Below are 15,234 nucleotides of genomic sequence, written 5' to 3'. Positions count from 1 at the left end.
AGAACAATGTAACATACAACGTTTATTAAATCATTTAACCCGTACATATAAACTCCACCAGTAGGTTGCCTTTGTCCAAAATTACATTAATTGTTTATGAGGTCAGTAGATCAAAGCTTAACGTCAAAGTTATTGTTTGGAGCATTTTATCCGCACAATACCAAGACAAAAGTTCGACGTATGACCATTTATTTCCACCAGTTTATTGCCCTTGAGTTTTAGATTATCTCTGTTGTTGACCAGCGGGTCATAGGTAAAGGTCAAAGTCATTATTTTCTGGATTTATTGTGTGCACAATTAGTCTGGAACGTAGGACCTTGAAACGACACAACTACATAACTCTCGATAGGTATATGTATGTGTCTCCTGTTTTAAGTAAGTCAAAGGTGTAGGTCACAGTCACCGCACACTAAGATAACGTTTATCGTAAGACCACGCCACTTCCTTTGACCCTTTTGGTGTCCTTATGACAAAGGACATTGCTGATGTCAACGCATTACTTTAAACAAATACAACAGAAGTACAGAATAGGTTTCTTATAAAGCAAGGCTCAGGATGCACAATGGTTTTGCAAAAATCCCTTGATAAGGAGGAAGACCAAAGGTAATTGTTGAAATATCATTACTTTTTTGCATGAAACGTACTTAAGGTTGGTATGAGTTCTCATTGAGTACGTATGTTGATACTGGGGGTAAAGCTTTGATCTCACTACTTAATTTATATCTTGGTTTATGTACTTGCAATTATCTGATATTTTATTGGGTAGGGTACCTTTTTATCAATCATTGTGTTGTTTTTGGGGAACAAAAAACATTCCAATGGTGGCAATCACAAGTAGGGTATTCCAAATAATTATAAAATGTACATAATCATCCTCATTCTTGTATATAATCTAATCGTTGTAAGCATTGATATTTTTTCTGTTTTCATATATATTAATGGTGTACATCAAATCAAATACTTTGTTTGTATGTACAGTGAACATAAGTTTAGTCACTTACAGCTTTTTGTACGCATTTACAATGGTGCTTAATTACTTCAGCTCCATGTAGAAACATTAAACTCAATTCTTATTCGATACGAGATCCAGTGTGAACTTTAGAAGTATTACAATTTAAACATGAATTTATTTATACAATTTTTTTCCCATCAGATGTAAACATTTACTGATAGCAGCATTATTCTACATTACAATAAAACAATACAATAAATCTATAAATAATCATTTTGCATACAATACTATTGTACATGTTTGTGTATATATTTAATAAATTGTCAACTGCAGCAGCACCGCTTGTTATTTAAAATATAGTCAAAGTCAAGCGGTTTCTTTCCACTCATGGTATGTCTCACTTGAAGTAATTAGTAAAATGCATCTCTGTTTCCGGCAATTACACTTTAAGCCCGAAGTGGCACTACAATAATTCATATTATGACTTAAGTATGGATTAAGAGTCTTATGTAATTATGAAACATAAGGAAATTTATTATGGCTAAGTGTCCATATTAAGCACTACTTGATCAAAGCTCATCAAGTATGTTTGTTTATACCATTAATTAAAGCAAAATATTAGATGCTTGCTCGCAGAAGAGCCGATGTTTCACAGACATGATTCTTGTAATCTTTCTAACCGTTTGCAGTTTTACATCCGCTATCGTTTTAAAAGATAACGGCTACGAGGACGTAAATATTGTTATACAAGATTCCGTGGAGCCGAACTGGACATTAATTGAACGAATAAAGGTAGACTTGTCTTAACACGGGATTTAAAACCTAACTTTTAAGTGAAAATAAAATGCATTAACAAGCTAGTAAATGTTTCGAATTAATTTATTTCACAGCCTTTAACTACAAGTAAAATTTTGTGAGAAGTCTCATTGTTTGAATAATTGTTAAAAAAGCTAAGGACATGCTGGAAAAATTTGTAACTTGTTCAAACCTAAATTTGAAAATTTGAAATGAGTTCAAAAATGACGGCTGATCTCTTAATTTTTCGCATTAGTTTCTAATGTAATATAGTATTGTGATAATAATGTTCACCAAAATTAAACAGTTTTTTGTTTGACAAGCATACATATAACATTTTAGTTTTAGTATTTTTTCATTGCTTAATTTCAGAAAGTTTTCACCGATGCCTCTCGACGTCTTTTTGAAGCAACAGAAAATCGGGTATATTATAGAAGAATAAACATCATTCTGCCGAAAACATGGACCGTTAAAGGAGAAAATAATTTCAAAGTCCAATCGTTGTTAGTAAAAGGTTATGTTACGGTAGAGGAAGGGATATTAAAACAACCACATGTTAGACAACAGGGATGTGGCGAAGAGGGACAGTATATGTATTTGACGCCGTCGTTCTTGCTGAAGAATGGATCTACCATATATGGAAAACACGGTATCATGGTTTTTAATTAATCTAAGCGTAATACGTAAACGTCGTTTCTTTGGTTACTTACCTTTCAAAACATTGTGAAGTAGTGTAAGTTATCAGTACCCGTACGCAGAGCTTGTATCTATGTTTTTGTTTGGTATACTGTCAGCAAGGCCATGTACGCCACGAATACCCCTTTTTGCAAAACAATGGACACAATTAAAAATCAATATTAGATCGTAAAATTTTATTTCTGTCAACTTAAATTACACTTGATAAGACATTAAATTTTATGATGAAAATTGATGTTCTTTAAAACATAAGCTACGCAAGTTGTTTTTTTTAATTTAAATTTCAGGAAATACTGATGCATCAGAATATCAAAGTACTATACTGTTTTAGAAATTACATTGTACAAAGATATTAAATAATTTTCATTTTCCCTGCTCAGCCTAATTTTAATATCAAAGTAAAGTAAAATTTTATTCGCAGCCATTTTGAATTTGTTAAATCATTGCAAATATAACAAAGATATTGCCCAGGCTGTATACAAAAACATTAGATTAACGTAAAAGTATATTCTTTTCACAGAAAGGCACAGGTAATTGATCTTAAATTTAGTAACTCAACGAACACTATTCATGTACAGCGAAGAGCACAGGCATACCGTTCATGTGTAACACGATTAAAACTCAACCAAAGAATACATATGTATAACTAAAATTATCAAAACACCATTGACCTTAACTCGTTTGGCTCGATTTCCTCGCTGGCTCGGGTTGGATGTTAAGGACCAATTTGTTTAACTGAAAGTAAGTATTCCATTTTGGCTCGAATTTCACTAGGCTCGAAGTATCCTGGCCCGTCCTTGCGAATTCGACTGTATTCTGTTTCAAATTTTAGAGTCTGTTATTGTTCATGAATGGGGCCACCTAAGATGGGGACTGTTTGATGAATACGCGCAGCAAGATCATACACGGTTTTACCAGCACGACGGAAAGTGGGAACCAACTAGGTATTACGGACCACATGGTTTTGAAACACTGTATACATTATTGATCCGTTGTATTTGTATTACCTGTACCGTATATATCGTCCAAAAGACGTACACTCGTTTGGTTGTGTAAATTAATAGATATATTTTCAGCATATCAATTGTAGCAAACCAGTGTTACCATCGTAACAATATTATTACAATTTTGGCTACGGAACACCGAGATTTTAATAGTTATTAATGCTCCAAGCAACTAGTAACATTTGATGATTTGTCATATTCATGCTTTATCTATGTTTTTTTCTATGCGTTGTTTTTGTCGTTGATAGACTACATATGTTACGTTATACCTTTTTGTCAAGGTAGCAGAGTGGAAAGTCTCAATATGACGTTTTTTTCATGTTTTTCGCATTGTCATGAGTACTAAAACAAATGAAAGGCATTTGATGTTTTTTTGGCTTGTCGAGGGCCGAAAATACAACAACGAAACTGTCAGAAAGTCAGAGTCAAAATCAACCACCATAAGTATTCGCAATTGGCAAATCCATCAGAAACGATAAAAATAACTCGGGGTTATGACTAGGCATGAAGCGTGAAACGAATCTTTTAAATTTGTGTATATTTTTTCATAGATGTACAGCAAAAGTCGAAGGGAGAGTAGGCTTTGGTTTTCGTTGTGGCGATTCGCAGAGCCTTAAATACTGTGACGTTAACAACGCTTCAAGGAGCATGTTTGGGAAATGCAGGTTTTGCCCGAGCATTTCACAGAGCGCCAACACATCTATCATGAGTTTTCAGTTGGTCCAATCGGTATGTTATTTCTTTCGATGAATTTGTTATCATACTTTCCATCCTTTTGATTTTACATGTAAACCAACTGTATTTCATTTTTGACAAAATGAGACAATATATTGATATTATTAAATAGATACTGCGTCCACTACATGAGGTTTTAATGTTATATACAGCGAGCATTAAGCGCGAGTTATATATAATTCTAATCATAAGGTTGGGTGTCAGTCAGTTTTGTATCATATTGGGCCGATTGTTCAGAACATTGCAAAACTTCCAACTTTCTTGACGTCATCGTTGTTCTTTCAAATCTTTATTTTTCTGAAACATAAAATGACAATTGAGTGATCCACAGCATTCCTGACAAAGTCTAAGACACATGTTACAGCTCAACATGTTTTTGTCTAAATAAGTAAACATATAAAAATGTTAAACGAGTACAACTTTTAAAGTTTAAAACAATGCGGTTATCGACATTGTTAACGGTAACCCAGTTCTAAGCAATTGGCCCATTGTCAATCAAATTTCTAGCGTTCTTCGTAAACCCTGGGTTTTCAAGTGTCTGTGTTCAACAAAATTGCGCATCATTCCGCTCTGTTCATCATCGAATTTGATTAAATACGAAGACGTGGCTCTGAGCCTCTTTATGGGTGATTGCATTACAAAGGTGACGCGCATAAAGCTTGGTCAACATCTCTTTAACGGGGATCACTCTTTCGTCTTCTCTCTTTCTCGGTTGTGTAACGTTTAATATTTTATTCCCTTAACAAAACAAATTCTTAACAATTTTGGCCGCTGAAGACCTCATTCAATAAGATGGTCAACTTCCCCTTAAGGCCTATAAATTTCTCTTTTGACTGCATGGGAATGCGGTAGGGTCAATATAGGATTAATATTTCTGTCGGCCTACTGATAACCGTTCTGTCATGATTTTTTTATAAACGTTATCTACAATATAGTACAATAACAAATGAAACCTTTCTTATGCTCATATTGATATAAAATAGGCCCCATATATATTACTTGCATAGATAGCCATGTTTTGTGACAAAGACGAACCGGCAACCCCTGAATGGCAACGACATAACCGACGGGCTCCGACGATGCAGAATAAGATGTGTAAAGGGAAAAGTGCTTGGGAGGTTATGCGAGAACACGAAGATTTTTCCAACGGTTTGGTGCACATTTTTTACACTAAATGAGATACTATTTTTAGTTAATATATCTAGAAAAAAGAATTATGACCCTGTTATATAAGTGACACTCCTATTCAAAATCAGTTCAAACACATGTATAACGAATACAAATTCTGAGTGATAAACCTTAAACTACTTACTAAATAATGCATCTATGGAAAGTGTTAATTACTGATAACGAGATTATAATTATGTATTTAATATATGAAAACGCAAAAATATTAAATGATTGGTTAGTGTAAAAATGTTTACTCTGACCTACTATCGTCTCATAAGGTAGAAATACCATATATTCTGCACCTTTCTTTCAAATTAAACTCGTTATCCTTCATAAGAACCATTGTTTTTGACATTTATTAGTCCTCTTTAGTATATATATCTTTAGTATATATATATATATATATATATATATATATATATATATATATATATAAAATAGTTGTAAACATATAGCTAAATCTGTTTTGGGACTAAGAGTGTATCATTATCATCACCCCAAAAATGAATATTTTGCAAAACGATATATAATCCTCAATGTAAACTTGTTACATTATCACTGTATGCCTATTTTGACCTGACTATCTGAACATTTACGTTTAAGGAGCAAGCCCTGTCCTAACAGAAGACACTGACACATCGCCGGAGTTTGTTATAATTCAAGAAGCAGAAGCAAAAAGAGTGCTTGTCCTCGACATATCTAGTAGCATGAACGGAGTATGTATATTAAGAGAGAATTATCATCATACGTAACATCATGATATTTTGTTGCTAGTCTTTTTGATTCGGTGGCATGGTGTCGGCGAGGTCAGCTTCGTCTTTGTGCAAACAAGTTTTCATTTTGGTCGTACCGAAAATGTAGCTTCTTAATATATATTCAAATAAAACTAACTACACAGGTTATCAGAGTCGATTAATACTTCATTTTCTGAGATGTAATGTGTAAAAGAAGATTAGCCGATACGTTTCTTCTCGTTGGATTTGAAACATATTTTTGTTCCTGATATTGAACAATGTTTCAGATATCAGGCACAAACTACATTAATGCAAATGAAGTAAAAGTATGCCCAATAACTTTATTTGTGGCAAGTTAGCCTGAGAAACACGGACGGGCGTTTAAATCCAATATGGTTGTCTTGTTGTTTCTAAACTTCTGATAAAAAAATCCCGATATATTCTTGTTCATACGGACTTTGTTATGTGAAATGTTGTGTTTTTATTGTATTATCTATTATAATTGAATTTGAGACTCATTTTTTAATTGCTCGTTTGTATCTGTAAGGAAACAAGTCTCGTTATTGTCATCTCCTTGGTGTCAGTGTTGTCGGTGGCGTCGTTGTGGTGCAAGAATTTTAAACAAGGCTATAAAAAAGAAACTGCTCAAAGAGTTTCATGCAACTTGTTATGTATATGTAAATAGTGGCTAAAAGTGAAAACATGACTGTATAAATTGTCATTTTTGCCCTTGGATAGTTTGAAAAAGTCATGAAAAACACTCCAATAACTTAGATAACCAATCCAGATATTAACATATGTTGCTAGTGATAGTGTGCACATCTCATATACCCTACCCACTTTTATTTATAGTGTTATGCGAATTGCAATTGTCGGAATAACTTTATTTTTAACGTTTTATACATGCGGCGCATATGATCCTGTTTAAAAACATCATTTAAATGTGGACCGGTGAAATGCAGCATTACTCATAATTATACTCTACATCTGTGTTACAGGAGTCGAGGATCGAACACCTACATGATGCGGGCGTATATGTGTTGCAAGAAGTATTGAGGAATGGAAGTTGGCTCGGAATTGTTTGGTTTAGCCGCTCAGCAACACAGAAAAACGAGATTGTTCAAATAACTGATGATTCTGTACGTGAGAAATTGATTCAAAAATTACCGTCCAACGGTCGTGGCGGTACTTGCATCGGATGCGGTATTAGTTTAGCAATTCAGGTATGAAACCTTTCATATTTGAAATCACTTCGATAATGTTTCCTTATTACTGGTGGTAAGGCATTGATTTGTACATGTGCTTATACTTTTCAGTTTAATACCATACATAGATTGTGCAATCAATTGTTTTTTATGCATACCTAAGTTTAGAGTTGCGAAAATAATACCCTGTTAATTAAACAACATAAAGGACTGTAAAGGTGATATTACTACATAGTTTTTGAAAACTGTAGATGCTTGAAGCCACATTTACATCGATGAAAGGATGTGAAATCATATTGATGTCCGATGGTAAAGACGGAAATGCAAACCAACTTACAACCGCAACACAAAAAGCGATTTCAAATGGCGTAGTAATAACTGCAGTGTCCATCTCCCAAGCGGCAGATCCAAGGATGATAAACATTGCATCGGATACAGGTGGAAAGCACTTCACTTACCTTGATCGAGGCCGCATCAGTTTTGCCGCCGTCTTTTCAGAAGCCGTCTCAGGTCTTGTTACTGAGACGGATAACCAAGCTCTGACGGTAGTTAATTCATTCATTTACTTTTATTTTTACGTAGCCATATTTGTCACATTTAGTATGGTAGCATTTGCTTTTCTATGCATGTGTGCTATCATTGAAAAAAAAGTATACAAGAAATTTGTTTCAGACATTTAACACATATGACTATTATTTGTATCAATTTAGATTTTGTCAGAAAGTCTACGAGTTCCATCGGACCGACTCCATTTCACTTTCCAAATTGAAACTGGCCTGGGAGAAAGTACATCCATATCTGTTTTAACATCATTGAATGTGATATTGAACATGACGTTTGTGGGAACAGAATCCTATTTCGAATATTCGAACGTCGGCAAATCTTTAACATGGACAGTGGAACATTTGAAGGTACATTTAAGCTGTTGTAGTAAAGTATTATATTGTATTGGGGTCTTGTTCAACACACTATGATATATAACATTTTGTTTGTGCTAGTTTTCGATTTGTAGTTGCAGTGGGCCCTTAAATTTGATTTTGATATTCAAATGTTATTGACTTTAAGCCTGGGGAATACATTGTCACAGTGATTTCCTCCAATCACCATACGTGGGATTACATTGTTAAATCATTACCTTCGGAGCCGCATCCTATACTAGTGACATCACGGTTGTCGACAACAAAATTTGACTTCTCTCTTCAATCAGCGGATCTACCTGTATTGTATGTGGATGTAACGAAAGGAAAAGCGCCAGTCGTAGGCGCCATTATAGAGGCACACGTTGAAGCTAGTTCCAATTTATGCACGTTATCGCCAAAGGATAATGGTCAAGGTATATATGTAGAGAGATTTCTGCCTGTTATATATACTGGAAGTATTTCAATCACCACATTTTCCAAGGTATATAATTGGCCATTGTTACACCCGTATTGAGATTCATGCATACTTGTTTAATCAGCAATTGGTCATTTGTTTAAGGTATCAGGTGTACAAATATGCTTGTTAATTACCAACAATACACAACAGATATATTAACAAAAAAGAACAAAACGTATTTTGTTATACAGATCCCGACTCGTTGGAAGGAGATGGCACCTATTCCGTTTATTTGTTACCGAAATGTTTAACAAATGGACGTCTGAATGTTCGAGTCTTGGTCAATGGACAGGCGAACGGCACTAGCGTCATAAAATCAATTAACGGCGCATCGGCTATAGACGAAAGTATCCCTGTTTGTTTCCGACAATATAGTTATATTAAAACAGATATATCTCCCACGGCATTGTATTTAATTTGATTAAATACTACTTTTTCGTTTACAAACCGGCGACAACAAATATGTATGATTCACGATGTAAAGTATTGTATTTTGCGTATGTGCTTAGGTTCAATTATTTTCAATTATTGAAGTCGGTATTGTAACTATTTCACCTAGGTGAAGTTGAACCGGAAATTATATCCGACAGTTTCCAGCGATTTTCGCTTCCGGAGCCGATCTACATCAAAAACTTTTCAACAAATAAATCGGATACGGTTGCTCCAGGGCAAATAACTGATGTTAACATTGTGAACATTGAAACACAAATGACTTCAAATGGTGAAAGTAGAAACTTTACAGTTTCATGGACGGCAACGGGGAACGATATGAACATTGGCCAGGGTATGATGTTCTTCAATTGGATAGATATTTTTTTTAATTGAAAAGTTACCCTCTTTATACGCCCGTTTATATAATAGGTATGTACGTATATTTTCTTTAACAAGCAATATCGCTATAGTTATTTGAAAGTTATTGCCCAAGATTGTCTAATCTGAGATTTTATAATCCTTTGTACAATGATCACCTAATGTTATATGGGCAATTTATCTGGATAAGTTTAACAACTAGCCATTTAGCTCAAGTCATTCGAGTGATTTCGCCTTGAATTATAGAAATTACCTAAAATTGATCTAGTCTCATTAATATTAAATAACGACAAAAGCCTTTTTCAAATCATCATCAAATTTGGTGTGATTTTGTGTGGACAGAATATCACGGTCAGCTTCGATAACCAGCCATATAGGTACAGTCAACCCAGAAGAATGACAATTTAAATGTCTAAAAATATATTTACCCTGTTTGCTCTTTAGACTTCGTGTTATGAAAATATAGGAAGGGTGTATTCCTCTTTTGATTTGATTTGATTTACTTATTTTTGGATTTAAATATTTTTTACAGTACAAAGACGATTTATATAAAATTGTTTTTACTTTTAAAAGTATACCTACTGTTATATATTTTTAGCATCTGCTTATGAAATCCGATACGCCAATGACATTGACATAATTTTTAACAACTTTTCCTCGGCTTAAACGCTCGACATCGGTAACGTTAGCCTTACTCCGAAACAGTCGGGTATGATGGAGGCTATCGTTATCTCAGTAGACGCCGAGCAAACATACGTTGACACGGCTTACCTCGGAATAGCAGCCGTTGATGAGGCCGGGAATCAGGGGAAAGTTTCCAACATTGTGTCTATCGTTGTAGCCAAAGGGTTTCGAATGAACTTCGAGGGGAAAACAAATAGCACGAAATTTGAAGATGAAATCATTACTTCCCCAGCTACGACTGTGGCAACGGAAACTGTGACAGCCACGGCTGTGGCAACGGACGCTGTGACAACGGAAACTGTAACAGCTACGACTGTGGCAACGGACGCTGTGACACAGGTTGTTTCATATGGACGTCCTAACGTTGATGATAGTAACATAGGGCTTATTGTCGGAGTTAGCGTCGGGGTTCTTGCTGGAATGGTTGTTGTTGGACTCATACTGTTTGTCATTCTGAGAAAAAGAAAACAGCGATCTACTTACGAAGGTAGATATTATTTCAGGTTTATTGAACGAGGCTGCCCTTAATGTTCTTGGACAGGCTTTGCATTTTTCAATGTGATTAAAATTATGAAACAGTGTTAAGTTAATTCTCAGACGGGGTAAATATTGCGAATCATTTAGAAAACATGTTTTGTAGAAATGACCGTATCGTATTCTAGTAAACCTTGTTAAGGAAACTAAGGGTATGGAACACTTCAGAATGTTTTGGACCTTATACCCTTAACAAAGTTTGCTAGTCACAATATTCATATGTAACATGACTCAACCGAAATTTGATAATTTACAGCATGCACATTCTTTGAAACATTGTACAATATTTAATTGTGATCATAATTGCCATATTCATTTCATAGAATTAGAAACTCGCTGACGAGAGCAGAAACGTTTAATACCCTGAAATTGACATTAAACACGGAGCAAAATCATTATCATATTGTTTATGCGGCTTATTTACCATTTAACATTTACCTCTTACACCTGATCAATTAAGAATGTATATATGGTTTTTCCACTTTGTGTATAAATTTCTTCTAATTATCTCTTAAACCTTAACCTTTCTGACCAAGATTTATTAAAAGCGCCTTAGAGGTTTTTTTTATTGGAAATTTGCAACCAGAAATTAACTTGCATAATTATAAATGAGACAAAACAGAGAAAATATCCAACTAAGAGGTCTAATTTACAATTAACTTAATAATATGAAACACACAATAAAAAGTTAAGCGCAAACTTGGGCATATTTCATTTTTCGCAATGAATTGCATTTATTCGCAACGACGACATGACGTGTTAAAGTTCTCGGTGCTGACAATGGTGATTGTTGAAAACTACAGATAGAAAAGCTTTTGATTATTATTTTGAATGAAATTTTCAATACTACTTCACAATATATATTATACAGCATTAGTGAAAGCATTTGCTCGTGTCAACAAACATTGAGAACAACTTTTCTTATTTCGCTTGAATCAAATCGTCTGTATATTTATACTAACATAGTCTTTCATTGATATGATGCTAGTTCAAATATATTTTCGGACGATTTTTAGCAGTTTTTTCTATAACATTCTGGGTTTTCAATAAACTTATTCACTGACAGTACTCTAATATATTGTACTATTTCTTTCAAGTAGTTATATTGATGATGGACACAGCCTACTGTTTATAAGGATGTCACAAACATATTGTCTCATTGTATAATGGTACTCATACTTTATACACATTTATAAACATATATAATTCATAATAAAATAAACACTTCACAAATATTTACATTGGTTTGATTACCCAATTATCTTTATCTTTGAGATATTTTATATGCTAAAGGTTCTTTGAACATAAATGCATATTTTCGTAGAATTATCACATTTATTGGGTTTACAAATTATATAAAACAATAGACAAGCCAAGCAGCCCAGGAATTATGGAACATTTATAATAAGAGGAACACCCATGAATATTTAAACATTATACTTTAATTCTCTCCTCTTCCAGTGAGTCGAATGGGTCAAGCTGCACTCCATGAACATGCGAACGTCAGCTACGTGACAGAGAATTAGTGAAGGCTTCAATGCATTCATTGTACTGAAGGAGACTAATTGTATCGTGTTTGTTTTAAAGAAACGTATGTGACAATGTATTTGAAATAATTTGTATATTGAAAATAAATTATGTTTGTAACCACATAATGTGGTATTTAACTTTAGATGAACTACGTCATGAAATAAAATACAACTGCTAAAGTAATTATAGAATATAAATATAAACCAGGAGGCAGACCTTTAATATGTGTTTTGGTTAATTGCAAAACGTACCAATACAATTATATATTTACAAAAATACTTGTCTGTAGAGGAAAGATTGAACTACTGTATTGGCAATAGTTATTTACACTGTTCATAATGTATCAACCAAATGTTGCATGTTTAGATTCAGTTTAAAAACACGCATTCTTTCAGATCATGACACAAAAACCAAATATGGCAAACCAGAAATGGCACAAAGTGTGACAATGGCTAGTTCAGTTAATGTCTGAATTTAATATTTGAGCGCTAAAAATGAACTTGCGTTAAGAAAACTTGTTATCATTCCGTGTCAACTTCTAGGTTATTTTTGCCGTTTGCTTTAAAAATACTGGAAATGCATTTGCTTGAAGGAGAAACATTCTTTGTATTTAAAGTTAATGATTGCATGTTTCAAACAATGATGTGAACCCCAACTCAAACCCTCCTTTATCTTTGAATACTCGTACGCTATATGATGTTGACCAGTTATCTGACAAACTACCGGTGAGAAGTCATACTACTTTACGCCTTATATATGGCAACATATGAAAACGTACTCGTATTACCTATATCCCGGCCTAAAGCCAAAAGGCCCGACTTCGATTGTCAATGATGAAAAAGGTATTATATTTTGTAACTAAATAATATCACACGGTTGCATAATTCATTGGGTTACTTTCAACACCGACAATCTTTCTATTTGCGTCATGTTAATAACATCGTTATACGTCGAAAAGGTGAGGAACAATATGGAATGGGTCTCGGTGATTTCACGTGCCTTTTGGCGTAACTCCAACCCCTCTTTCAGATACCTGTGGTAGATGGAGCACGAGTTTAAGGATCACACGTGTAGCATCAACAAATTATTATAAATATCAAACAAAAGGTTTGAGAACCCGATAAAAAGTAAAATCTATTTAAATTAAAAGGAATCAGAACCTGGAAATTCATTTTAAATTGCGTTATCTTTATATATGAGGTCACCATGTGGAATTATTGCTATAATTAATTTCAACTTATAATAACAATTCAAATATCTATTGATAAAACAGAACATACCGTTTGATAGGAAATTATAAATTGACTTAGAATGGCATCTTGATATTTTGTGTAAAACTTCTTCGGACACGACGAATGCAAGAAAACTTATGACGCTTAACATGCTACGTTTAATGGACCTATCCTGATATCCCACTACTCGTTTGTTTTTATTCAATTAATTTACTTTTTAATTCTTAATGTTAAGTGTAAATCAAAATAGTCTTTAATATACATAGGCATACATGCTTGAAAAAATATATTTTAACTATTAAATGACGGCTTAAATATCATTAAGTGCATTAAGTGCGTCGGATAAACTAGCGATTGGTAAACTTTCGTTAGATTGACACAATCAATAAAATACTCGGTGGATGTCACGAATCGAACGGAATTATTTCTTTGCAATTCATGATGATGTATATTTTATAGCATACGAAGGACATTTGCTGACGACCTTAGTGTTATAAAACTGCCGTTCACACATTGCTATAGTTATTTAGGAAGTACTGAACGCTTTTGTAAACATTTAACGGGTATAAACAACGAGCTTTGTGTTGCTCCATTTTATAGTGATAAAATCTTAAGATATGATTTTAATATTCAACTTTTAACCGTAGATTTTTATTTATTGTGTTTAGTCCATAGCACCCACCATTGATCAACGAAGCAGAATAATGTTTTTAAAAAACTGTGGAATTATTGTAAAACGTAGCGTGCTCGCCGGATGGGTATAGCCCGATGGCGAGAGTAAATAAGCTTACCCCCCCCCCTTATCGATTCTTCATCAATACCAGATTAGTACTATTTTACAAAGAAAATGATATTTAATGTGCTGCAAGGTTCATTTGAATCACCTATTTTCTTCAAATGTGGATAGATTTTCTATTACACTATAACTGTCATCTATTTACTCCATAAGTGAATTGCCTATGTGTTTTGCTTGTAATTTGCCTCAATGCTCTCCCCTGACTCTTGTCTGAAACATTTGCAACTAAACACTTATTCGTTGTTTAAGATGCAAATATATATAATATAGGTTGCCATTACCTATTCCATTATTTCTGCCATTACTCTCATAATCATACAGGTATTATTTTTTTAACTGGAAATAACAGTAACAATAAAGCTCATACGTTTACCTATATTTCCTTAAACATAATTCTTCCATTCAAAATAAAATTGATGTCGCATGCACAAATATTGCGCTTAACATACCCCATGCTTGACAGATATATCAAAGACAGGAAAGCTTGGTCCTGCAATGTTTGCTAGCGCTGGGGTTGAATGTTTAGCCTTAAGAGTTGTTCTGGTTGGTCCATTGACAGGTATTTTTACGGTATGGCAAGGTTTCTTCCTGTTTTATTACTGGGAGCACTTCAGAAAGAAATATGAAATTACTTTTAAGGACGATGTCACAATGGGTTATACACATTAAAAATTAATTTTTGTTCAGCTAAAGTAGATAACGAGAAGCCCAATGAAGGCAATTCATAATTACCATCGGAATAAATTTTCAATATAAATTCACTCGTTTCTTCAAATTAAAACAAATGATAGTGCAAGGCAATTGTCGCAGACATGAACACAAAATGAAACAACCTTCTCATTCGCAGAAAATATTACCAAATCGCCAACAGTTCAGTATAGCGTGAATTTGTTTTCGACTTGTCCTACATTCGGATTCCCATATTCGGTTAACGGTTCCGAATCGGTAAAAATGTATACATGTACCAGCGAGTATGATGT

General features: G+C 33.9%; 2 protein-coding genes across 3 annotated transcripts in view; both read left to right on the top strand.

The window, feature by feature from the left end:
* The first annotated feature begins 1,522 nt into the window (after positions 1 to 1,522).
* The window catches only part of LOC128219936 (calcium-activated chloride channel regulator 4A-like), a 45,053-nt gene continuing 31,341 nt past the window's right edge, over positions 1,523 to 15,234 (top strand). Inside the window, exons 1-12 of one of the 2 annotated variants that reach the window (XM_052928122.1) lie at positions 1,523 to 1,744; positions 2,120 to 2,396; positions 3,276 to 3,387; positions 3,999 to 4,176; positions 5,190 to 5,331; positions 5,956 to 6,068; positions 7,085 to 7,309; positions 7,543 to 7,836; positions 8,002 to 8,202; positions 8,357 to 8,624; positions 8,860 to 9,015; positions 9,228 to 10,062. In XM_052928122.1, the coding sequence (XP_052784082.1) occupies positions 1,610 to 1,744; positions 2,120 to 2,396; positions 3,276 to 3,387; positions 3,999 to 4,176; positions 5,190 to 5,331; positions 5,956 to 6,068; positions 7,085 to 7,309; positions 7,543 to 7,836; positions 8,002 to 8,202; positions 8,357 to 8,624; positions 8,860 to 9,015; positions 9,228 to 9,493 (2,367 nt within the window). In that variant the 5' untranslated portion in view covers positions 1,523 to 1,609 and the 3' untranslated portion in view covers positions 9,494 to 10,062. Of the gene's footprint in view, positions 1,745 to 2,119; positions 2,397 to 3,275; positions 3,388 to 3,998; positions 4,177 to 5,189; positions 5,332 to 5,955; positions 6,069 to 7,084; positions 7,310 to 7,542; positions 7,837 to 8,001; positions 8,203 to 8,356; positions 8,625 to 8,859; positions 9,016 to 9,227; positions 10,063 to 15,234 lie in introns of those variants that run through there. The other variant, XM_052928121.1, reaches the window with a different exon arrangement.
* On the top strand, positions 10,142 to 12,351 carry LOC128219937 (uncharacterized). Its single transcript, XM_052928123.1, has 2 exons — positions 10,142 to 10,649; positions 12,158 to 12,351. Exons 1-2 carry the CDS (start codon positions 10,190 to 10,192, stop codon positions 12,220 to 12,222), a joined length of 525 nt encoding a protein of 174 aa, XP_052784083.1. The 5' UTR covers positions 10,142 to 10,189; the 3' UTR covers positions 12,223 to 12,351.

Source organism: Mya arenaria, chromosome 15, assembly GCF_026914265.1.
Source record: "Mya arenaria isolate MELC-2E11 chromosome 15, ASM2691426v1".
NCBI lineage: Eukaryota > Metazoa > Mollusca > Bivalvia > Myida > Myidae > Mya > Mya arenaria.
This window is presented reverse-complemented; position numbering and strand designations above follow the sequence as displayed.

Coding starts and splice junctions, on each gene's coding strand:
- LOC128219937 (XM_052928123.1), top strand. CDS start 10,190: ATGATGGAGGCTATCGTTATCTCAGTAGACGCCGAGCAAACATACGTT. Junction 10,650..12,157: donor ACAGCGATCTACTTACGAAG/GTAGATATTATT, acceptor CTCCTCTTCCAG/TGAGTCGAATGGGTCAAGCT.